Source organism: Fringilla coelebs (assembly GCF_963513975.1).
Source record: "Fringilla coelebs genome assembly, chromosome: 3".
In the NCBI taxonomy this organism is placed as follows: Eukaryota; Metazoa; Chordata; class Aves; order Passeriformes; family Fringillidae; genus Fringilla; species Fringilla coelebs.
Genome location: NC_140030.1, coordinates 9920973 through 9946144, shown reverse-complemented (window position 1 = coordinate 9946144; position 25172 = coordinate 9920973). Strand labels below are relative to the sequence as shown.

Here is a 25172-nt window from a genome sequence, read left to right as displayed (position 1 = left end):
GACAATGGAAGCTCGTGGGCTGACCCAGTAAACAAAGCTCAACTGTCAGCATATTTTAAAATATTATTCACAAACAAGTAGTCCATAAGCAGCAAAAATAATGAAGAACAGCATCCTAAGAATTGAATTTTTTAATATATAATATGGGATAGAAAATACACCTCTCCTTCAGGGGGTACTCTACCAGCATGCATGTCATCTAGCCAAGCTTTTATTTTGCTCGCCTTTGGCATCCACTATGTCTCAGAAAAAGCCTGGGGAAAATTCACTAACATATTCAAAGTTTTGTGTGGATTGAAAACAGAAATCAAATAGGTACAGACAAATTAGTATTATCTGCTACAAATAACATCCTCAGGAAATTGAACAGTTTACCTCAGTAAGTAAAGGGGAGTGTCATTTGATACTTATTCACATTTTATAAACAAGAAACAAACCAAATAATCAGTGGCTAGTAATCTTTAATTTTCATGCACAAACATCTCCAGCTTACAGTACCTTACATGCACAACCACCTGAGGAAACAAGGCTGATCCTGTAATTAAGTCATGAATATTTACACTAGAGATAAAGAAATGGCTAGAAAAGTTGGGAGCCATAGCTTTGGAAATATCAGGTAGATATGGGTGGGTTGTTCGGTTTGTGTGTGTTTGTGTGTGTGCTTTTGCTCCTGTGCAAAGTGCAAATACACAAAATATAATGACACACACTCCATAAAAGCATAAGAATAAAAACTGTTTTGCAGTGTTTATGCCTCACTGAAATAAAAAACTGTGCTCTTACTTCCTTACCTGCTGATAAGAAGACCAGTCATATGGAAAGGGAAAAACATTTTATCTTACTCTATGTACTTCTACCTGGATTGTTATCCTGCACAAACTTTTAACTCTACAGTGTAGTCTGTTTTCAGCGATGACTTTTGCATCCCCCCGTACCAGTTACTGAAGAGTAGGAAAGCCAATTTTTTTACTCAGAAAAAAAAAGAAAGTAAGAAAGTTCATCACAATGTAAAATACAAATTCTCAATGTCAGAATCTGAGAACTCAGGATCAAATATAAAGAGCTGGCAGCTTCAGCTGGAGCTGCAGTGGAAACAAAAGCAGAAGCCTCAAGGGAGAGGCATTCTCAGAGAATCACTACCACCTGGAGAGGCTGGTGGGGCACCAGCTCCTGCCAAGGTCTCCAGACAGAGCATGTGAACTCATGTATGTGCCGAGTGCTGGGGACTGACAGCATAATTTAACAACAGAAAGTTCTGTGACAAATCCAGCTGAAGGAACTCCCACCTTCCCCCCTGAATATCATTCCCACCCTCCTACCATGGCTCACCAGCCCCTGAATTACACTGGCACAGCTCTGCGGGGGCCCTGCTGTGAACCCAAACAGGGAACTGTTCCAGCTGTAAAAAGACCCTAGAAATAAATGTACGTATTTATTTAATTCACAGCATGATCTCTCAAAGTATTGTTCTGGCATAACTGAGGGGTGGAATGGCACAGCGTGGTGGGAAAAGGAATACCTTATGCCAGTATTGTTGACAAACATTTTGAATTGCAAAATAATTGCCTCAGGAAGTTTTTTAAGTGCTCCAAGCACTAATCTCTTGGATTTCCATTGTCTGGTGAGTCTTAATGAACACTTTACGAACAGTTTATAACTTTGACACTACTTTACACTCAGGAACATCTGCTTTACACCTAACTTCATGGTTCTAACAACTGTGTGAAGGCAAGGGCTATATGAATAGCCAATCTCTTCAATCGCCGCCCACATCTAAAAAGAGGTTCAATTGCTTAAGTGTTACCAGCTCATAAAAGCAGGTAATGGTAGAGACTTTCAGGAAAACTCCCACTATGTTACGCTGATCATGTAAGATGATAATACAGAGATGTGGAGTACAGGGAAAGACACTTGAAAATTTTAGGAACACCAGGAAGTTTTCTCTGAGCCAGTGCAATGAGCAGCCCAGCAGGCAAATAACACATTCAAAAATCAAGCGATTGCTTCAATCCCTGTGTTGCAGATGAGGCCATGATAAAAGAGCACAGCATTTCTCTTCCTTTCCTCAGGAAAGCACTGCAGATTAACAGCCATAATCTCCACACAGTAAGGAAGAATGATTTATAGTAAATAATCCAGTCAAGTATAGTATCTGCAGAACTAAGTTTAATTTCAAGCACTGCAAATATCACAGAATGGATGAATGCTGCTGCTAAGATAAAATGTAAAAGAGACATCATTCCTAAATAGAGTATCTGTGCACACACAGAAGGAATTCTGCTCAGCTGTTTGGATATGAACAGCATACAATAAGGACACAAATCAGATGCAAAATTTAGACTTTTTTTGGTTCCTGCTGATCAACCACATGTGACTCAAGTGTGCCAGCTGGACTAGATGCCATTCTGAGCTCCATAACCCCCCCCATGCCTTGGCAAGAGAGCCAAGACTGCAATCAAACAAGATTTTAAAATTGATTCCCTGGACCAGATGTTTTAAATAACAACATCTTCACTTTTGAACACCTAAAATTTCCTTTTTCTCTGCTCCATTGTTTCAGCTGAGGATGGACAACAGAAGCACTACTCTCTTTGGGATGGTATGATCAAAATGAGGAAAGGCAATAGGACTCATGAAAACTTTACCTACCCCTACTAGTATAAGGTACAAATAAACACACAGAGCACAATATTAATATGATGGGGAACATCCACATAAGAAACAACCTCAGCTTTAGGTCACCAGAAATATGTGATACAGGATCAAGAAAGTGTTAGTGTATGAACAGGAGACCTCGAGCTTTTTTCAACATAAGTAGTAGTGTAGTTACACTTTCAGAATTTCACCTAAAAATTCTCATTGCATGTAGAAGCATTACTTAATTCAACCTTCAAAATCCAAAGTTAAATGAATGATTCCTTTAAAAAAGACCTGAAGTACTTTTATGTGATGAGTTATCTTCTTTAATGTCCTTTGGGTATTTATTGCTGTATATTGGAGGTGATACCTGCACTGGCAGAAGAATTTTTCCCAGTGAGTAAGAGTGGAGCTGCCCATGGAGCTGGTCAATGATTTAAACATTCCAGAGAGGAAGTATTTGTTGTCTCACTCTATGCAGCTGTGCTTCTCTGTTAATTTATTTACTTGGTGTTAGCTGTGAATGCTAGCTTAGAAGCTCAGGTTATTGTATAGTTAGAAATACTGTAAATGTGAATGAAGATTTTTTTTTTTTTGGTGCTTTGGGACACAATTTGTGAGGATGATTGGCCATATACTGAGAAGGAATCCAATGGAAAGGTGGAACAGAAGCCCCAGCACTCCCAATCTTATATTCTCTGCTTTAATTTAACTTGCTTTACCTCACTCCTCCTAATGCAAATAAAAGGCATTTGTATGACCCTCAACAACTAACATAACTGGTTAATCACTGTCATAGTCTTGTAAAACTATTATTTTTTTTTTTTCTGATAAGAATACAGTAGAGAATCAGTCAATGCTTACCTGTGCATTCAGAGGAGAGCATGAAGCCTGCAGTATGGTATATATGGATATTATAGCAGTAACTTGGCCAAAACGCACAATTTTTTTTTTTTCTAATCTTTAGAACAGCTCCCTCTTCTGGCATCCTCTGCTTATACTGTATTTAAGTAGCATGCTTCATTCCTTACCAATTTTTAAATCTATTTGATTCCCAAAACTCAACAAACCCAGTTTCATTGTTAAGGTTTTCACTGTTCAGTAGAGCTGTGAAGGCAAAATACAGCTTTTGAAAGGATGACTAATTCTTATCAACAATTTATCTAAGATTATCCATAGACTTTACTACCTTTTGAAAGTATCCCAGTATCAACCAAGACCCGAATCCACACATGGACAGGGAGCCTGGATGGCCAGTTCAGGGGTCACATTTGCAGGATCACTGAATTTGGAAGGGATCATCTAAGATCTGAGTCCAGCTCCTCCCTACTCATGCAGAGTCAGAGCAGGCTGCACACACAGTCAGGTTTTGATTTCCTCCACAGCTGGAGATTTCACATCTCAGGGCAGCCACCTAACCCCCCAGTAGGCAGAAATGCTCATGGCAGTGCCATCCCTACCTACTGGTTCTACAAACTACACAGAAATTTATGCTACTTTCCCAGCATCTGAATTAGCTGTTTAATCAGGCTGGATGAAGCTGGGCCTTAGAGTCCCTTTCTGAACCAGGTGTCATGTCATGGACTCAGTTTGACCACCACCCCACCTCTCTCTCCTCCAAAAAAACCCCAACAAACCACCAAAAAAAGCAAACAAACAAACAAACAAAAAAACCAACAAACTTCATAAGAGCTGTCATAATCCTGCTGATAGTGACAAAACTGCAGAGAACACGAGACAGACTTTTTTTCCTGGATGATGCTCTGGTAATATTCTTTCAAATAAGAACAACCAAAACTGGGAAGAGGAAAAAACTGCCTAATGCATTCAGACAGAACAGGTTCTCAACTTTGTTCACAGAATTGCTGCTGGAGCTCAGTCAGTGCCTTTAGGCACGAAACATAAATGACCCCCAACTCCGAACTCCCCTTGTCCAGGAGGTAAAAAAATCTGTTTTCCTCTTAATATGTCGGCCCCTTGCTAGCAACATATCCTTTCCTCCAGCTGCATTTCAAAGGCAAATCATGAACACTGCTATGTGCTGGGAGAGGAGACGCTGGCTGCTGACTTAGAAAGTAGTGTCTGAGAAGATAAAGTACCTTCCCCAAGTAACTCCATGGTCTTGACTCCAAAATCAGATTTTGCTTCACATAAACAGTCTGACCCATCCACATGAGGTGCCAAGATTCCCTACAGGATTCCAGATTATATCCTGGCTAAGGCTGCCAGAAGTTACACACTGCAAGCTCATCTGCTGATACTGAGAGTCCTTACTACATCTAATTCAGTTGTTGCAGACCAAGTTATAACAGGAAGATTTTGTACCAACAAGGGCATTCAGTCACATAAATTTTGTATAAATCAATGTTCATTCTAAAACCAAACTGAAGAGAATTTAACATGCTATACACAGTTTGCTGAATGAGGAAATAGATTCTTTTACCCCTTGGTCTCGGTGGTGACAGTAGACCCTCTTGAAGAACAATTCAGTCCAGTAACTGCTGAGCAGAGTGAAAAATTAATAACTTTCAAAAAGCTGGTTTGGTGGGAGCCAAATAAACAAAATACAAAGAAACTAAGCTTCAGGGCTATACAATTAGTTTTACTGAAAAGTATTATAACATAGTGATTCTTATTATAACTTTCCTTCTGCAAGTGTTGAGGGTGATGACTATTAAGTAAAACAGCAGGTGAAGAAAAAGCCAGATAAGGTGCAAAAAGCATTCCAGAGCCCCCATGTTAAAGTTAAAAATGGCAATTTAAAGATTTTAAAACTAACAGGAACTCTCATCTCAAGAGAGAGTACACTAAAGACTTGTCATAATCCAGACAAATTGTTTGCACTGCTTTCACTGCTGAAAAATAGTTCAGCAGTCTTCAAGTGAAGCAGTGCTGTTGATATAAGTACATGTAACTACTCCTAAGAGATGAGAATCCAAATATGCAATTTCTGTTGCGCATAAGCAATTCTTGACTCAGAGAATTAGTTCAGAAGAAATATCTTTATACTTGAAAAAAGTGTGTGTTTAAGTCCTCATAGCCCTTAAACATCACCAAGTGACAGCATGAGTTGGTAAAACAGTAACATGATCCAAAAACCCAGCAGTGATTCAACTGCAAACAGGCAGATCAAGAAACTTGGCAAAGCATAGGGAGTACTCTGAATGGAGGCCAGAGAACCAGATTCTGAAATTATTTCTGTGTATTAATGAATGAAACTTGTGTAACATGATTTACCTCAAAAAAAAAAATATTTACATTATATATGCTTCCCAAGTACAAGATTGCAAATTGCAAAATTGTCTTGTTTACAGCAATGGTAACAATAACTAGGAAGCCTGAAACAAAGCTATCCCAATGTAGCCCTGCAATGAAATGCAAGAAAAACTTTGATGAAAAGCAAAATGTCATGAGCTAAACACCACAGTGGTTTTAAAATTTGTAGAGTATTTATTTACAAGACTAATGTTTCATAAATACACAGGCACAAATAGATACTATAAAAACAGAAAAAAATTCCATTACACTTTGTGGATTATGGTTTTCAATGAACACAAGACATGTTAAATATTGCTGTAGCAGATTTTGTATTTCACTGCTAATTTTACACTAAACAAACACTATAAAAGCAAAAACAGTTCTTCAGGACACAAGAGGAAAAACAGTAACTCCTGTCCTTTCCATGACACCTACATATCCAGAAAACCATGTACCTGATCCTCCATCTGTACACACTTAATGTTACTCTCATGAGTAAATCTCATCAATTTTAATAGAAAAGAATTTATCTTCAGAAAGTCAAACAAGTATATGCCTATATTCTGGACTGAGGAAAAATTGGACCTTCTACACAGTAATTACTTTAGTAAACACATTATTTCTCCTATTCAGAGGTTTGATGGACCAAGAAGAAATGCTATGAAACAAAGTGTGTATTAAACATTTCAATTAATACAGTAAAGCTTTATTAAAATTACAAGTTCACTCATACTGCCACTAACAAAAAAACCATTAGCTTGTTGCAGTTAAATGAGATTAAATTCTGCTGCATGTTCTGTTTTTCAACTGCTCCAAGCACAGTGAGCTTCAAGAATCAGTTCTCAAGAGGCAGAGTCCTGTTTCATTTAAAATCATTGATTTCAGAGTAGAAGAATGTTTTGGAGTTTTTTTTTTTTTTTTTAAGTGGGGAGAGGGAGAAAGCTAAGTCAGACATGAGAGGAATCCTCTCTGTTCTGAAGTAGCCTGATTAAAACACAAACTGAATAAATATACAGGATTTATTCTCAAATCTCCTGCAACAATTCAATTCCAGCAGAAACTGAGAATTTTGTCATCTTTCTCAATACCCACCCACAACACTGTCTGGTTTGACTACGTGTTAACAAAATCATATGCCTGAATTTCATTAGGACTGGAAAAGTATGTACCAGAGCAGTTTAATACACAGAACAGAGTAACAAATGCAGCAGGACTAACCACCTTCAGTTCAGATCACTCAACACTTGGCTGTGCATACTCTCTTTTTTAAAATCAGAGCTACCCTTGTCTGAATATTGCTTTCCTTGACTTGTGTACCAAGCTGTCCTTTAGCCCCTCTTTCCCTCATTCCATAAAGAATCTCAACCATGTATACATGCCTTTCAAGTGTGAAAGTTGCTGGACCCCAGAAGGGCTCCACATTTCATACTTGGGAAGTTACAAAAGCACAAGGGGAATGCTATCTAATCCTGACTATTTAACACGTTGCCAGATGACCCAAATGTCCAGATCTCTCCTAAAGCTGTGTTTTTTGCACTGTCAGATAAGCCTTCCCTTGGAGGCTAAAAATGAGGCATGCAACAGTAGCAAAAAACCCACCATTTGTTTTATGAGAAGCAAAACTGTACTTTGTTATGCCAGGTACCACTAAGCTCCCTGCCAGCCACAGCAAGAAGCCTGGGTAGCTTAATTCATTACTGAATTTGGGCACCTAAAGTGCAGAGAGCATTATAGTGGTTGCTGAGGTTTTAAACTGTTTTTGTAGTGAGAGAACTTCCAGTTTATTACCAACATAATTCTGAAATAAGAGCAAAACCATAAATCAGCTGCTTGCAAAAGCCTGAAGACCATGACAGAACTACACTATTTCGCTGATGTCTATTTCTGAACATCTATCTTGTTAACATGCTATTAAGGAGTCTTCACAGAACTGTTCTGCAGGAAATCAGCTCCATATAGCCCTGCCACTACATTGTCTTGCATTAAAAGTTTCCTATGATGAATATGGAGATGATGCAATGCATGACACTTGGTACATTTTGAACAGAATAACTTACATGCCTTGCAGAGGTACCATGCCTTGGATGCCAATGTTTGACTTTTCTGCTCTTCTCCTACATTTCTTTCTACTGATATAAACTAGCTTTACAGATTTATCTTTGTTACAGCCTCTATTATCACCCCAAATAGAAGGTAACAGTCTGAAGACAGGTGAAAGCTCCAGAACTTGTGGGGAAAAGAAACTCCAAACTTAGCTGTTCAACTAAACCCTCCACAAATGCCTTAACGGAGAGAAAGCAGCAATTGACAGGCATGAAATCAGGCTTGTACCTCCAGAGTGGTACTGAAGAGATACTGCATAGTGTATTTGGTTTAAAAGGTTATTCCCCACAAAACAGGAACAAGATGTACTCATAGATGGCTCCTCTTCAGTTAAGGAATTTGAATTTCACTGTCACTGGCTTAAGAAGTTACTATTCAGCTCCTGGAGGCAAAGGCCTAAAACCATTGTGCCCAAGGAAACTAACATAAAATATTCCATGGATCTTCCAAAACATTGAAAAAAAAACCCTGAAAAATTGCACCTGTGTTCTCTTTCACCACTAAAGACCAAGCCACACACAGTCCCATAAATAGCCACTAGGTACACTAACAGTGAACCAAAGCTGTGGATACTCAGAAAAGTCATTATTTGTACCACTCATTCTGGAAGAAATAGTAACAGTATCCAGAACATCCAAACAAACAATAGAAAGCATTAGAAATCTGCAAACTGTAAGGTGGTGAAAGAGTCACAGTTTGAGTGGGTTCAAGCTCTACTTTTGCTGAAGACAGGATTCCTACAGTTCATTGGTAGACTTCAACAAACTTAGAACTTCTCCATTAATTTTAACATATGCCAAAGGCAAGTTTAGAGCTCTCATTTTAAGACAGCCACATTTAAATATAATTAGGAGCTGTACAATACCCATTGAGTTCAAGAGGGTCAGCATAAAAATTAATGTGTAAAGATCTAAGTAAAAAACTTTAAAAAAAAAAAAACAACTTAAAGAAACAACTGGATCTAGAATATTTCCTTAAATATTGTAACTTTCATCTGTCAGTTGGCACACTGCTGACATTGCAGTAACACTTCAAGGTGCAAGAGATAAATAGAAGAAGAGCAATGAAAACAAACAAAAGCCCACAATGCTCTCAGTAAACCACCACTATGAAGAAAATGAGTAGGACATCCTAACTTCTAAGTGCTGCCTTCTGGCATTGTTAAAAATAAAGATAGCAGTAGCAATTGAATGTAACAAAAACGTTTCACCACTGCAATATTATTGAGTTTTTGGCCATGTGCACAAACCAAAATCTACCACCTAGGTAGCGAGAATTTTGAAAATAAAACTGGACATACCTCTTTCAATCAACAAACTTCTAGACTTAAACAAAAAAAAAGACCCTTACCAGGAATAATCATGAACAAGAGCCTGGGTAGATTTTTACTTTCATCTTTTGAGAGGTCTTTCCAGGGCCCACACTTTAAGACATGGGTAGCAGCTCCACAACAGTAGATAAATTCTTCATGTAAGGGGACTGGTTCTTCTGACCCCATGTCTGCTGTTGAGCAGAAAAAGATACTGTTATAACAGGTCAATTCTTACAGAGTTGTCTCTTTGCTATTATGCCTTCCTCCAGAATAACTGCAAAACAACCCCAGCCAAACCACCCCTCCCCCAAAGGCTGTCATATCCAGTAATCTGAGGCCCAGTTGAGTATTTGATGTTTGAAGGGGCTGTAGAAGGTGATAAATGTTGATACTATATGAGAGAAAGCATCTTTCAGTTTCTGTCACAGAAATACACAATGATGAACTGGACAATAAGCTCTATTCTACCTTAACGGCAAGTATTTTAAATTTCTTGTTCATACTGTCCACTGAAGAAATTAATCTGAAAGCTGTTTAAAGGCAAACAAATGAAAAATACCAAACAGAACTAGTGCATGAATGTCTTTGCAAGTTCTGTGTGCCTCGTAATAAAACTGGATATTGCAGCATAACACCATGACCTTTAACCATCAAAAGCATAGTTAAAAATAATTAGGCTTTCAACTATTGTTGCTTAGTGAAAAAGGACCATTCATTTTTGAGTACAAGGAGATGAATTCTATTTCCGAGTCAGTTTGTGAAATTTCATGCATGTAAACCAAAGCCTGAAAGATCTACAAGGTCTGCTGCACTATTAAGTGGGGGGCACTACCCTTACTAATAGTCACTGAAAAATTCTCAGTGCTACACAACTTAAAAGGAACAGATCTGACTGAAACTTTTAAGTAATGACACTAGACAACATTAGAAAAGTACACTTGAACAAACAACATTTCCTTACTTCCCCCAGTTTTTTAATCTGGGGTTTTGAAAGGTTTAAGGTAAAGAACAATTATTGCAGAAAAGACAGAAAATGTTTTGTTTTGAACTAACAAGTACCACCATGAAAAAACCTGAAGATAGTACAAACAGAAAACACTTCTGGAGGGAAGGGAGAAGTGGTCTTTAATGCTGTCAATTACAGCACAATTTTCTGGATGAAACCTTGTACCCCCATCTGCCCATTTCACCCCAGCAACCCCAAAAAGAAATTCTTTTAATGATTATGCAGACACCTTTACTACTTCATTGATTGCCATGTTATCATCTAACTTGTAGTCATTGATATGGAAGTAAAGTTAATTTTGCCAAACTATAAAGAGGCATATTTTTAATGAATTATCCCTGCTTGCATTTCTTTGTTATTAAAAGCTGAAAGAAACCAAGAACAGTTTCAACAAAGAAAGCCAGTTACATCAACAACCAGAGTAAACATAAGTTGTCACTCCTTTTCAGAGGTGTTTACAATCCAAGAAGCAAAAGTAACTAGTTCTTACCCAAGAAAGTTGATTTTGGACGAAGTTGCTATCATGAACCAATAAAATCTGTTGCATATTTTTATTCTGAATTGATTTCACACAACAAATCTACATGGAAATCCCATTGACAACTCTTCATTCAAAAGAAGTTTTTGCAACATTAAGGTCAGAAGTTAAGCAATGAGAACAGAAAACTCAGCAATAAATTTTGGACTGGCACGGGAGGATTTTCAGGTTCACACAGACCTGTTTTTCTAGCTTGGGTCCAGTCTTAACTTCTAATTTCAAAAGCACACAGTGGGTCAGTACCTGAAAGGGAGACTGCATACTAGAGAAGAAATGGTTATTTGAAAAACTGCCAATGCCAAATGGCTTCTGTGTACTAGCTCTACGTAGTGTCTGAGGGATTTTTTACTTATTTGTTACTAAGTTTTTAATTTGCAACTTTATGGCCTTCGGTAATAAAAATGGACAGAAGAGAAAAACAGGGAAAATATAGTGGATACTCTCCCAGAATACTATTCTGACCTGTTTCAAGATGAAATCAGTAATAGCCAAAAATACCTCTGGATCTCCTTCCTAAATGAAATTTTGAAGAACAGTATTTCTGTTACAGGCACCTATCTTTGGCACAAATTGCCTCATTTCCCCTAGAAATATCATAAGATGGTCTATCAATTTCCAAACAGATTTAACAGGCAGAGGTTTTGGGACATGAGGCTCCTACTGGCTCTGTCAGCCCACAGAGCACAGTTTGTGCCACAACAGCTCCAAGAATGTTGAGCAGACAGAAGGACAAACTTGACTGGTGAAAGTTTCACAAGTTATCATGGAGAAAAGTAACAAGACTCAAAGAGAGGCATCTACCTAAGAAATCAGACCATATTACCTCCCTAGAAGTATTTTCTTCCTTCTCTTCAACCCCTGCACATAAATTCTCTAACCAAATGCAGGAAAAGTATTACAAGAAATTCAGCTTCTGTCAAGAGTGCTTAATCTAGTATCAAAATTTCTGTTAGAATATTGAACTGTGGGTTTCGATTCACAGGGCTTTAGCTCTAGATTAACACACCCTTAATGTAGGTGTCTACCAGAAAACAAACTCCTGTTACAGGATACAAAGCCTTAGGTGTCAGTACCTGAACTGTTTAGGGGAATAATTGTGGGATCAGTTTCTCGCTTGCCACCTCCAAATTAGAAAAATCCTTTCCTGGCTAGCAAAGCCTATAGTGAAGACATACACGTACACCTGCAAACCAGCACACATATTTAGGTGTCTCCCTACTAATCCAGAACCAGCCACAGTCATTTTTTCAGACAGGAATACCTGGAAACAGAGTTATCCACAAAGGCCAGATTACCTCTGCCGTAGGACCAATTCTTTTCATCTTTGGTTCAATTGACCCCAAAGTAAAATGCTGCCAGTAAAGCTAAGTGAACTTTGCAAACATTGGACTAATTATTTATGCCTCTTTCCTGATAACATATTTTAACTGCTCCATCCTACACTATTACCTGGACTTGACATTTCATTTCAAAGATAACTTGGAAATAATAAAATCTAATTGACACTTAAAGAGTGTTCAATAAAAGAGTTATCTCAAACTCAGACTAGCACCATGTAATGTAAACAGAGTAAGCAAACTGATATCTGGCGTATAAACTATTCAATCACAAGGTAGGACAAACAGACTGGTGTACCTACTCTGAAGCATGATGCTGTAGTGAAAGATGCAATGATAACCACAGGGGCAAAGGTAACCTGCATAAAGCAAGTGAAACCAAAATACAGGAGAAAGGACCACTGCCACTGATTTGATCTGGCGGGCCCAAAGTGCTGCGACCCCAAGATCCGTGAAAAGTCTCTGTTTCAGTCCGCGTGCTTGCAGAATGAGTCAGAGTTCTTCAGTTCTCGGTCTCAAGGTTGTTTATTGCGTCTTACCTATAAAAATTTTTCTCCTGCCCTGCCGAGGTCCATCCAGCAGGACAGTTCCAGGTACACTGCCTGCCCCCGGGGCGGTGTTATCTCTTTATACTGAAAACTACGTATACAATATTTACAACTACTTTCCAATACCTACAACCTATGTTAGACAGTGAGCTTCTACTCTAAACCAATCTAAAAGTGCCAACATCAGAGCAGAAGATGGAGGCAGAGAAGAAGAAGAAAGGCTGGACATGCCCAAATACCTCCATCTTGTTCCCGAAACCCCCATTCTAGAAACCCCAAAAATCTATTTTTTCACCCTGTGATAATTTCCTTATTATGCTACTTAAACTGCTGTGGCTTGCAGGTCTTCATACAAGGCTGGTAATTTGCTCCACGGGTCATAATCCAACCCACAGGTGTTCTGGGCTCTGTGCCAGGGTCTCTGAGCCCCCTGGCAGGGGTCCCGGCAACTCTGGGCACCCAGAGAGATGTCCTGAGTTCCGACAATTTGACATACAAGGTTCCACAAGATCATAAGAGACACATCCCAAGGTGTCCATGGCCAAGGCTACTGTGAGGCCACTCTCTATCCTTTCTGGTAAGTAACAGTGACATTGGAAAAAGCTACTCAGGTAAGTGGTGGAATTCCTGCAAGTGTTAAAAAATGTGTAGATGTGGCCCTTGGAGACACGGTTTAGTGATGAACATGGAAGTGCCGGGTTAAGAGTCAGATTTGATGATCTTAGATTGATCTCTTACAGCTCTTTTTCAACCTTAACAATTCTATGATTGGAAAACATGTGTGGAAACTACAAAAAAAGGCAACAACCATGCCCATGTTAGTGCCCAGAGAGCTACAGGACAGTCAACCTCATCTCAGTTTACAAAAAGTTATGGAAAAAAAAAAAAATCCCACTCGAGGTTGTACCCAAGAACCTGAAACAACCATTAATGTACCAATTATGTCTTTTAAGGATGAGTATTGGGCAATAATGTCCAATGTCCCCACTGAACACCTGCACACAGGACAGGAGCCACTCTCAGAAGGGTCCTGCAAAATGTCAGGGGGAGGAAGACAAAATAACTGAAACACTGGAGGGCAGGGCTGCTATCCAAATGGACCCTGATAGGCTGGAAAGGTGGGAACTACATGAAAGCCATGGGCAAACAGAAGTCCTGCACCAAGAGTTCAGCAACCCAATGCAGCAACACAGACTCAAAAGCTAGAAGTGGCTTTCCAAAAAAAGACACAATTTATTAGAAAGCTGAACATGAGCCAGTAATGAGCCCCTGTAACCATCAAGTTCAAGTGTATACAAGGCAGCACAAGGAATAGCCTGCAATCTTGGATTGCTTTTATCTTCTGTTGCTTGGCATTGGAAAGCCCGCATCTGGAGAAGTGAGTCCCGTTTTGGACTCCTCAGACAAGCAAGACACCAATGTACTAGAGAAAGCCTATTAGATGATATAGATGCTGAAGCATGTGACATATGTCCAAAGGACAAGGAAAAATAGTCCAAAGTTGCAGTGACAGGAATTCCAGTAACAAAGGTTTTCCCACACACACAATTAGGACAATCAAATAATGCAAGTTGCCCTGAAAGGCAGGACAACCTCCAACTGAACAACGCTTTCAGCAACATGACCTGCTTTGACTTTTTTGAGAAAGGACCTGGACTACATCTAAGAGATAACCTACAAAGTTGGATGCATGTAAATTCATGAGACTGGACTAGATACACCATAAAGTGTCAATTGCAAGGATGTTGTTTATAAAAAACACTGTAAATCAGTGGAGGTCTTGATGGTTAAGGATGAAAAGATATTTAATGTCATGGCCATTTTCCAGCAAAAAAGGCAAGAAAGAGCACCCAAGGCACTATAGGTAGATCTGGCTCAGCTGACTCCACAGGAAAAATCACAGGAGCATGTATTGTGTAAGTCCCTCTGATCACATAAACGAAGAGATGTTAATCAGAATAAGAGACCAGTCTACCATGAGCAAACCATACTAAGCAATGCAACTGCCCTTAATTATAAAATACCTGGCCACAAGAATGAAAGAAAATATGTAAATGTAATGCACACTGCCTTATTAAGAATTTGGCACTGTCTCCCACTGCATTCTCTTTTCTAGGCCAAGGAAATGCAGGCTGAATAAACTGACTTTCATAGTTTGAAAAGTAACTGAACAAGCTTAAAAGATAATCAACTATTGTCTGCCAGCTGTCAAGTAATCTTGGGTCAATACTGGCGCCTATAAAACTCAAGATTTTCATCAGAAACATACCTCCAACACTGAGCCCAGCTCTGTTCAACCCCACCACATCTAGAACAGAAGGAAACTTGGGAAGGAGTAAATAACTAGGCTAGAGGAAAAGCTTTATGAAGGTCCTTTTTCAGTCTCCCATGCTGCAATCAAATAGCAACCTAGAGCCATTTGATGGAGACCTGCAAAAGCAGCATAGCCAAACCTTTCTTTGCAATGGAAGATGGTAAAACAAGAAACAGCCACAAGTTGTGTCTTGACACTCCACAGCATCATAAAAAACTAGTTACTAAGAAGGCAATGGATGATTGCTAGCAAGGCAGCAGAATGTTTCTTGGAGGTTTTTAAGACTCAGCTGGACAAAATAGTAATTTTGATCTCAACAGAAAGATGGACTAAGTTTCCTCCAGAGTTTTCCACAAATCAACAGCTTACAATTCTTATGGCCCTAAAACAGCAGAAAAAATAAAGCAGGAGGTACCACAAGGATCTCAAACAAGTTTTCTCGTACCTTAGTAAATGCAGTAGCTACAATAACTAAGTATTTAGGTCAGAGAATAGGAATCTAAATGAGACCAGTCCCCCCAAAATACAGGAAACTAAAGTAGATGTATTCTATTGATTAGCTGTGCTAGGTTAAATAAAAAAGAAACCCTTCCCTAATAGGTGATTTCATGGGACTGAATTCAACACTAGAATGTAAAAGAATAACTGGAAAAATAACAAGATTCCTCCAGCTGCCTTCTACACTAAGGCTCTGACAATTTCTACATTATTCCCACAGGAGAATCATCCAGACCTGACGTAAGCTCTTTGATCTGCAGACTGGAACCTACATGCTCACTGTTAGGAACCAAAAAGGGACAGAGCAACCTGGTAAAAAAACTGCAAAGAGGAACAAGGGAAGTGAGGATTTCATGATGTGAGAGATGAGGTACGATATGACACACGATGCCCAGATCTCATCAAAGATTTATCTGGACAAACAACAAACAATGGATGCCAGATTTTCTCAGGGAAAACAATAAACACAGGCCAAGGACTTTGCAAACTGTTGTGACATCAGTCACAAACCTTGACCAATTTTGTGTAAGAAAAGCAGCAGCAGCCAGTAGCACATAAAAATGAAACATTTCTTCTTTGTACTTTCCAGCACAATTCTCTGTCAAAGTCATATACAAGTCCTTTTCACACTAGCTCTGAATTACTAAATAAAAACTGTTAGGCATTATTTGTAAAAATGAACAAAGTAAAAAAATTTGCACTACAGACACATCAATCGAAGCAACATCGTTATACAAAATAACACTGCTTTCTTCTAAAACCAGTGAACTAATTAGGAAGTCTTGTTTTCAGTGACCACTTCATGAGCTAGCAATACAACGCCTTTAATTTGTTTTGTTCCTGTGTCTTTCCCCCATGCCACTCCCTCAGGAGTAAAACTGCTGGGAGAATTTCACTGATGACTGTATAAAAATATCAGCAACACATGTGGAACGAGGTTCAGCTTACTCATGTATAGGATTGTAATGATAAAAAGCTGAAGCACAAAATGAAAACTGGTATCACTTATCAAGTCCGAGCCTAGTTCAGAGACAACATATGGGGGACTTTGCAAAGACCTAAGGAGGAAGAAACCTAGTTTTAAGAACTAGATCTACCTGCAAGACCTTGTAACATGATATTACCATTATTAATCTTGTAGCAATGACCAAGAAAGTGTGCACAGTCCCACTGTTGGAGATGCAGGGAAAATAGCTTCTGGGTATCCATTTTGTACCAGACAAGGTGCACAAGTCACTGCCAACCATTATAAAAACAATTATTGAGACAGCTATTCAACAAAGCAGGACAGGACTCACAAATCAAAAAATTGTTAGCTTAGAAAGATCCATTTGAGGATTCAAATCAGGAACAGATGGATTCCCCACCAACCTTATTCCAAAAAGATGCTTTGCTCTGAAATAATTTGAAAGAGTTTTGGAGTTAGGGAATCAAGAAACAGGAAAACATTTTCAGATCCCACAATGATACATTGGTCTGGCACAGAATTATTCAACAGATAAAATGATCAAAACCCTGGGAAAAAGGATTAGGAAGGCCCACCAAAACTTTTAACCAATCTTTGTATGTCACTGTGAGTTTTAAACTACTACAGTATTCTTGGCCTTGACTTCCTCGCTACTCTCAAGAAGGTGAAAAAGCAAATTAACCACTTCCATGGGGATCACACTTATGAACCTTTATGAAGCCTTTAGGAAAGCAGCCACACCTCTGAAAGCATCAACTGGTGGTCTACAGCACTTAACAGTCAGCAAGCAGATATGTTTCACTACAGCTCTGTCAACAACACTCTAAGTTTGATGCCTGGTCTCCTTCTCCTTTGGCAATCACAGACCTTCAGCTTAACAAAGGTCACAAATCCCAAATTTTGCTTGCCCAGTGGTCCAAAAGCAGAGTCCATGTCCTTTGTTACCAGCTAGACCAAAGCCCCCCCATTTGCTGTCGCAGTTTAACACCTGGTTAGAAACACAGAGCACTGGAGTCAGAGCGAGCGCAGACGAAACCCTGAGAAGTGACCCTGGTGTGGCCGAGGGTCCCTGAGGCTTCACACAATACCAGACACCACAAATGTATCCAAAAGAATAAAAACATGACTTACTAAAAATGGAGTATGTTTTATCTAACACATTTCAGGATACAGTGGAAGAGGTCCTACATATCATGTCCTGTCATTCTATTTAATCACAACAAGACGGTAACTTTCACTTTTTCAAAAGCAAACTGCTAGTGAACTGTTGAGAGCTATCAACATGAAAATGACCCCAAACGAGTAAAAGTTTTTTGTCTTGGTTTGTTTTTTCTTAAATTAACTTCATAAGCAAAATTAAGGTCGGGAATCCCACAGATTACAAGAAAGTGGTAGCTATTCTCCCAGCAAATTCCCAATTTCCCAGTCAATATGCAGGCCTGATGATAACACTAACTATGTCCATGGCCTAAAATGAACTGAGCAAGAAAGCTATTGCTGAAAGAAACAAACCTACTCCAGGAAGTAATGATAGTTTCATTTGCATGAAAGCAAATAGGATGGCTTCATTTGGTGTAATATGAACCATTTTCCAGAACAGAAAGTAGGATTTTTGGGAAACCTTTTAGTCTCAAAGGAAGAAAAAGCTGCTCATTTGTACACACTACTGAAATTTCCTGGTGAAATAAAGTAACTTTCAAAGATTGCTTTCCCTCCAAATACTGCATTAAAGGACTGGATCCAGAGGAAAAAACAGGCCTTTTAAAACTGAAAACTCACAGGGGAATAAACAGAAGGTAGTAGGCATGAATAACATGCAAATATAATAAATATACTTTATATTCTGAGACTAAACTGCAATGTCAGCAAAAACCTCAGTCAAATAGAGTATCTGCGTGAAAGAACATAAAAAAGCTGCTGCTGAAGTACAATGTCTACATGGTAAGAAAGGTTTCCAGGGAAAAAACAAAACTATGCCAGGTCTCTTCTGACCAACAAATTTCAAAGACACAGCAGAATTATGTCAAGACTATCTTGTAAATAAACTTTCCCAGCTGCCCATTGCATTAGAAAGTCAAAGGGAGAATAAATCACTGTGGAAGGGATAGAATGAAAAAATTGCCACAAATACAGTGAAGTTGGCAAAGTATACAACTTGTTTGTTAGAATTATGTTGAACATCAGTGTTTTGGGAGGCAGTGGGCAAAACTGAAATGTAACACCACAATTACAGACTGGATTAAAACTTGGCTGAAGTTAGAGGTGGGAATGTTATACTTCATGAACAAGAACCCATCACGCTTATGTTTGGATACAGAGAGAAGAAACATCCTGGTCTCTAAACTTCAGCACAAATCACCACACAAACCAAAGCATTCTCAAAAGTGAACAGTTACGGGAATTATGGGGAAGAAGACATGGCATTTCACAGGGTATTGCTTCAAAGAAGAGAGAGAAATATCAAAATAGCTTCAAAGAAGAGAGAGGAATATCAAAATATGCTAGGAAAAAAAAAGAAAACAAGAGTGAAGGAAGAGGTTATCGAGGACACATGGACAAGAAGAAACTGAAAATAGCATTGAAAGAGAGGGAACATATACATGCAAATAAGCCTGTTTGTGGTCTAAGAGTTTGGAAAAAAAACACTTGCTCGTTAAACAAAGATGATGCTTCTTTACCATGTGGGTCCTACTATACCCAGGGAAAATGAGAACTTTTCAAAAGAGGAAAAAAAAAAACACCAAAAAACTATTTGGCTCTTCAACCATATGTTCTATACTCGTATTTTTTCTCCTACATCAAAAGAACAGGTCCCACATTTCTGCTGGACAGATGTTTAAGTAATACAGGTAATCTACCCAACATTCGATGAAACATAAAAATGCAACAATTTAAAGTAACAGCAACCTCCATATTCACTGAAACCACAGCTCCCAGAAGCATTTGAAGAAACGTCCATCTTTCAGCAGCAATAATAACAGGCAAAAGCAGAAAAAAGTAAATCTCTTTCATCTTACGTTTGATAACTCCTTTTCCACCTCCTATCAGAATAAGATTCACCACTTCATGGAGAGCACTACCCTTTCTTTTGTCTTGTCAAGTAATGCAAAATCCAAAGAGCATAATGAATACTAACAAGAAGCAGATATCAAATTAAAAAAAACAACTTCACAAGTACAATTAGCATCACACTGCCCTTGATCTGGCTTCCCCCATCCTTTCCTATGCTGTTCACCATAAATCTCCCCATGGAACTATGCCTCATTTCCTTGTTTCTTCCATATTCCCATGTTAGTTATTCTCCTTTAACCTAAAATATCATCCAAATTCAGAACATCTTTTTCTTTTCATTTTATTATTTCAACTTGTTTATGTTCTAACATCAACTGTTTATCCCACCTTCAGCTTAGCTCTCCAGCTGCTGCTGGTTTTCTTGCTTTCTAATGAGGACAAAAAAGAATTAGTCAAAATCCCCTCGACCCACAGTAGACCAACTTACTAGTCACAGCTGCATTCTCCAGTAACCCCTCAACCCGTGCTTGCTGCTTACCACCTCCTCATGTTTTCTGCAGCAGCTGTACATTCTGATACTCATCCACTCACCTAAACAGGTTAGGAAGGCACTGCAAGCAGAGACATGAAAGCAAACTGTACAGAGCTTTGTGCAAAGGACATAGAAATCAAACAGGACAGGCAATGATCAGGAGACATGAATAACAGGAGCATTAGATCCCTTTCCAAGTCACTACAGCAATATAATTGTCTGTACTACTGATGTGAGGCCTGTAGTCCAAGTCCTTCCCATTAAGAAGCACTGGTTCTGCTCATCAGGAGGGCAGGACAGGGAATTGCACAGCCAGGCTGGACACAGTGGTGCAGGAGCCAGAAGGTTTCTCCAGAACCACTGCTGCAGGAAGGCCTACACATGCCAGTGCTCTGACATACAGAGCAACAGTTCCAGTCACAAGAGTATCTAAAGACAATTCATCATGCTGGGAAAACTGCAGCTTGTTCCTCACCACACCAGTAACCCCTGAAGTTACTCTATTACAGCATTTTGCACAAGGGCCCAGCTCCTCCCATCAAGATAACTCTGCTATAACCTGATAACTCATGACTTTGAACAAATACATACAGGAACAAAGCCTGTGCTCATCATAGCTTCAAATAAGAATCTAGTTATCACCTGATACTCATTCCAAATTTCAGACTCTGAGAAAAGTTTGCATCCTGTTTTGTTTTTTTTTTTTTTTAAACTAAAGATTTGAATAAAGAATTGGGCTAAACAAAGGACAATGGGAACAGAATCTAAACAGAAACTAGAGATGAGATGGAAAAAGGAAAGAACCAAGTGAACAGCATGAGAGCAGCAGGAGGAAGCAAAAATACTGAAGAAAGAAACAAGGATAATGATGAAAGAAACCCTGCCAAACCTGAAGTTGTAGCATCACTGGTTAGACATTGTTCTGGCACACCAGGGTTACCTAACATATGGTAACAAGGTGCTGTCAAAGTACATGAGATGGTTGTGAAACCCCAATGAGCTAAACAAGCAGTTCTCATTCATTTCACCAGTGACTATGTACTCAGGCTGGTATTCAGTGTGAAAACTGCCATTTGTTTCACATTTAATTGTTCTTCAAGCTCAGACATTTCATATTACAGCTTTTTTTCCTATTATGAATATTTTTTTAACAGAATAGTTTACTTCCCCCAGTATAAGTTGCTTACAGGCCTCACAAGACATCTAAATGTCATCATTCAACATGTAAGCTGGAATCCAGTGCTGTCAAACATTTCACTGGGAATTCAGTGTCTACACAGCAGTTTGTCTGGAGCAGAAAAACACAGACACATTGCTACTAAGAGCATGCCTGAATTAAGTAAGTGAAAATTACCTGTCCTTCATATCCTGCAAACATGTTTTCTGTACAAATGGATGCAGAGCATGCTCTAAAGCTGAACCCTTGAAATTCCGATTCTAATACTCAATAAAAATAACCTAGACATCATCCAAAATTGGGACCACCCCTTTTTCCAGACAAGGTGCCCTTATTACAACAAACTACAAGAATAGCAAAATACAGTTTCATTTAAAAGAAATTGAAACAATCAATTAAAAAAAACCAAAAAACAGCACTGAAAACAGTACAATTAGGAAGCTTAGGGTAAATCTTGTCAAATTTACTGGTAAGTTCTTTGGCTTGGCCAGTCATATTGGAAATTTTGTTTTACCATTAACCATACACAATTTATTGTAATTGTCCTTGTGAATCAAATGAAATAGATAATGCTGTGTAGAAGTAGCAGAAAGTGTGTCGAAAACCAACAGATGTTAGTGAGTTAGTGGATTTTTGACTCACAGAACTACTTGAGGCTGGATGTCTGGAAAACTAGAGCTACTTATGGGTCAAAGGCAAGGATGAGTTGATGGAGAAATCCACAGTGGCTCTTTAAGACCTTAGCACATTTATTCCAGAAAGTTCCTGGACTGCACTTAATTGCAAGTTGAGTGGATACTCAGAGTGGAACTACATAAAGAAAAACCATACATGCTTGCCTTTTTCACAGGCATTGGCTTAGGGTACTGTCCAAGATTCATAAAAAATCACTGACTTTGACTGCTTTGATATAAACCTTGTAGTAATTCCATGATGGAGAGTATTAAGTCTTAGTGTCGTCGCTTACCCAGGTGTGTAAACATGTGAGCACTTCCCTCATTGACATAATAAGCAAGTGTCACAAGAAAATAGGAAGCTGCAGTAATCACAATTAGTAACTGAAGGCTTCTAGTCTCTGAGGGACACACAACATAGATTCATATCCAGATTCTGACACAGGCCCATGTGGATGGACTCTCAGGCCTTAACTGGGCACCATAAGGTCCCAGAGGGCCAGGAGTATACAACACCTGAAAAAATAAAGAGTCTGCATCATTCAAGTCATTCAAGGCTTTATTATTATAGTTAAGTTGCAAGAAAATAAGTTGTTTCTTTATTTTTGCAATGCAAAAAAACCTTACCACTAAGAAATCTCTCAACAACTGTCATGCCTCAAATAGCCCTTCATCTTTTTCCTAATTTCTTTCACTGCACATTCCCATTCCAGCATTTACTTGTTTACTGAACCTGCTGCTCACCCTGCCTGGCACAGGCACCTCTTCTCCTGTGTAGTAAACACAGGTGTGAAGGTGTGTGCTGACAGTGATGATGCCCCGGGACCAGCAGTGACAGCAAACCTGACAGACAGCAGGTTCCCAAAAGAGAGTGTGAGCCTGCAGGACGCCCTCCTTTTCCAAACCAGTACCTCCTCTACTAATATACGCCTCTTTCCGCTTAAAAAAAAATCTCATCTCACTTCTAGCTTTTAAGAATTTATAATCTTGTTTTCCTCTTTTCCTATTTATAGGCCCTTCAGGTCACAGACTTTTCCCTCGTTTCTTGTTTTATAACACGCCATCAAGATAACAAGCATCACTCAGCTCCGAGAGATGCTTCACAGGAACAACAGCTAACACACAGAAAAAAACACCACGAATAGCATCACCTCAGTTATTTTCTGGAAAAGGAGACACCACTTAGGACTCGTTTCATGAAGTCTCCTCCATAACAAGTCAAGGGAGCACGCACGAAGCGCTTCTTTCGGTATGAGATATGTCAGTCCATCCTCAAGCGCACGCCTAGAGATCACCACCAGCTTTATTCGCTGCAACGGGTCTGTTACCGACCTGACACCCGACACAGCCGGGCTGGCGGCACCTCCCTGCTGGGCGAGGCTGCGGGTCAGCCCCGCACGGCGGCGGGGGGTGACGGCCCGCGGGCTCGGGGCGGCTCTCGGACCCGGCACAGGGACAGGGGAGGCAGGGGAGGGCAGGGCAGGGCAGGGCCGCTGCGGCACTTACCTTCCCTGTTGGCACGCTCCCCGGCTCCCGGCACGGCGGCGGCCGGCGCTGTCTCTGCCGACACCGGGCGGAAGCAGCCGGCGAGGAGGGGCCGGGCCGCTCCTTCCGCCGGGGCCGCGGGGCGCGCTGAGGGCGGGCCCGACCCGCCCCCATTTGCCCGCGCCGTGAGGGCGGTGGCTGCGACACCCCTGAGGGAGGGGACCGGCCTTCCTAGCCCGCCCTTCCTAGCCAGCCCTTCCTATCCCGCCCTTCCTAGCCAGCCCTGGTCACCCGGCGTCAGATGTCCGCCACCCGCTTGGGAATGGCAGGAGCAAGAGGGGAGGTCGGTCATGCCGGGACGCGCGTCTTGGGGATTTCCTCCTGCCTGCCATTCACTCTTTCTCACGGGTCACTGTTTCTTTGGGAATTCTGGCAAAGGAGAAAAGAAATAGGTACTTTTGAAAGAGCAAAATGAGCTGGGGTTCCTAAAAGATGGCTGAGAAAGGGGTAGCGAAGTGCAGATTTATCCTTCAGTATGTTTGAAGGCTGGAATTGTAGAATCACCAAGGTTGAATGATCCAATCCAACCATCAGCCCTCTGCTGCTGCAACCCCCAAACCACTAAACCACATCAACCCGGCACCAGATCCAGACACCTCCTAAACACCCACAACGATGATGACTCCACCCCTCCCTGGGTAGCCTAATCCAATGCCTGACCACTCTAACAGTGATTTTTTTTTCCCCTAGTATCTAATCTGGATCTCCCCAGTCTGTTTAAGGCCATTTCCTCTGGTCCTCTCACTGTAGGCATGGCAGAAGAGACTATCACCTTCTGTCAGGTGGTTTTAGAGAGCAAAGAGGTCCTCCCTGAGCTCCCTCAGCTGTTTCTTGTAATACCTCATACTGTTTTCCAGATCTTTCATAATCCTTGTTGCTCTTCCCTGAGAACACTCCAGCACATCAATGACCTTTTTAAAATCAGGGGCCCAAAACTGAACACACTACTGGAGGTGCAGCCTCACCAGGGCCTAGTCTGGCTGGCAACACTGTTCTTGATATGGGCCAAGATGGCATGGGCCTTCCCGGCCACCTGGGCATGTTCCTGGCTCATATTGAGCCAGCTGTCATCCAGCACCCCCAAGGATGTTTCCCTTAGCTGCATCTAAGTGACGAAACTGCACCAGAGCACCTGGACTGTAGCAACACACTAAAGCGCACACATTCCTCCCCACTCCAAAAATTTTTTTTAAAAACTATGTTTTGAGGATCCACTTGCAAAAGAACGCCATGCAACTAGCAACAAGACAGGAGGATATTGTCTTAAACTGCGCCAGGGGAAACTTAGGTTGGCCATTAGAAGAAATTCTTCACAGAAAGGATGATTAGACCTTGGAATGGGCTGCCCAGGGAGGTGATGGAGTCACCATCCCTAGAGGTGTTTAAGGAAAGACTGGGTATGGCACTCTGTGCCATGGCTGTTAGGTCATAGGTTGGACTCAAATGATCTCAGAGGTCTTTTCCAACCTAATTGATTCCCTGAAGATATTTAAAGTAGCAGTTTTTTATTTAAAGTAGCAGATACTTAAAGTAGCAATTTTTTCCTTAACCACCAGGAACCTGACACAGAGTCTGCATGCCTGCTGGGTAAGGTGTGAAAGGAGTGCAGAGAAAATGGAGTGAATAAACCAAACCCCATGCTTATCAGAGAGGAGCTCAGGGAGGTTTTCATGCTAAAATGCTGCTTTTTGGGTAGAAGTGTTGGAAGAGATGT

At 40.2% G+C, this 25172-nt stretch overlaps 1 protein-coding gene across 2 annotated transcripts in view; it reads right to left on the bottom strand.

Annotated features, from left to right (window-relative positions):
- The window catches only part of LDAH (lipid droplet associated hydrolase), a 112937-nt gene extending 89413 nt beyond the window's left edge, over positions 1–23524 (bottom strand). Inside the window, exons 1-2 of one of the 2 annotated variants that reach the window (XM_084201989.1) lie at positions 23420–23524; positions 9349–9501 (exon numbers count right to left, since the gene is read on the bottom strand). In XM_084201989.1, coding sequence (XP_084058115.1) covers positions 9349–9496 — 148 coding nt within the window. In that variant the 5' untranslated portion in view covers positions 9497–9501; positions 23420–23524. The remainder of the gene's footprint in view (positions 1–9348; positions 9502–23419) is intronic. The other variant, XM_084201990.1, reaches the window with a different exon arrangement.
- Positions 23525–25172: the final 1648 nt, after the last annotated feature.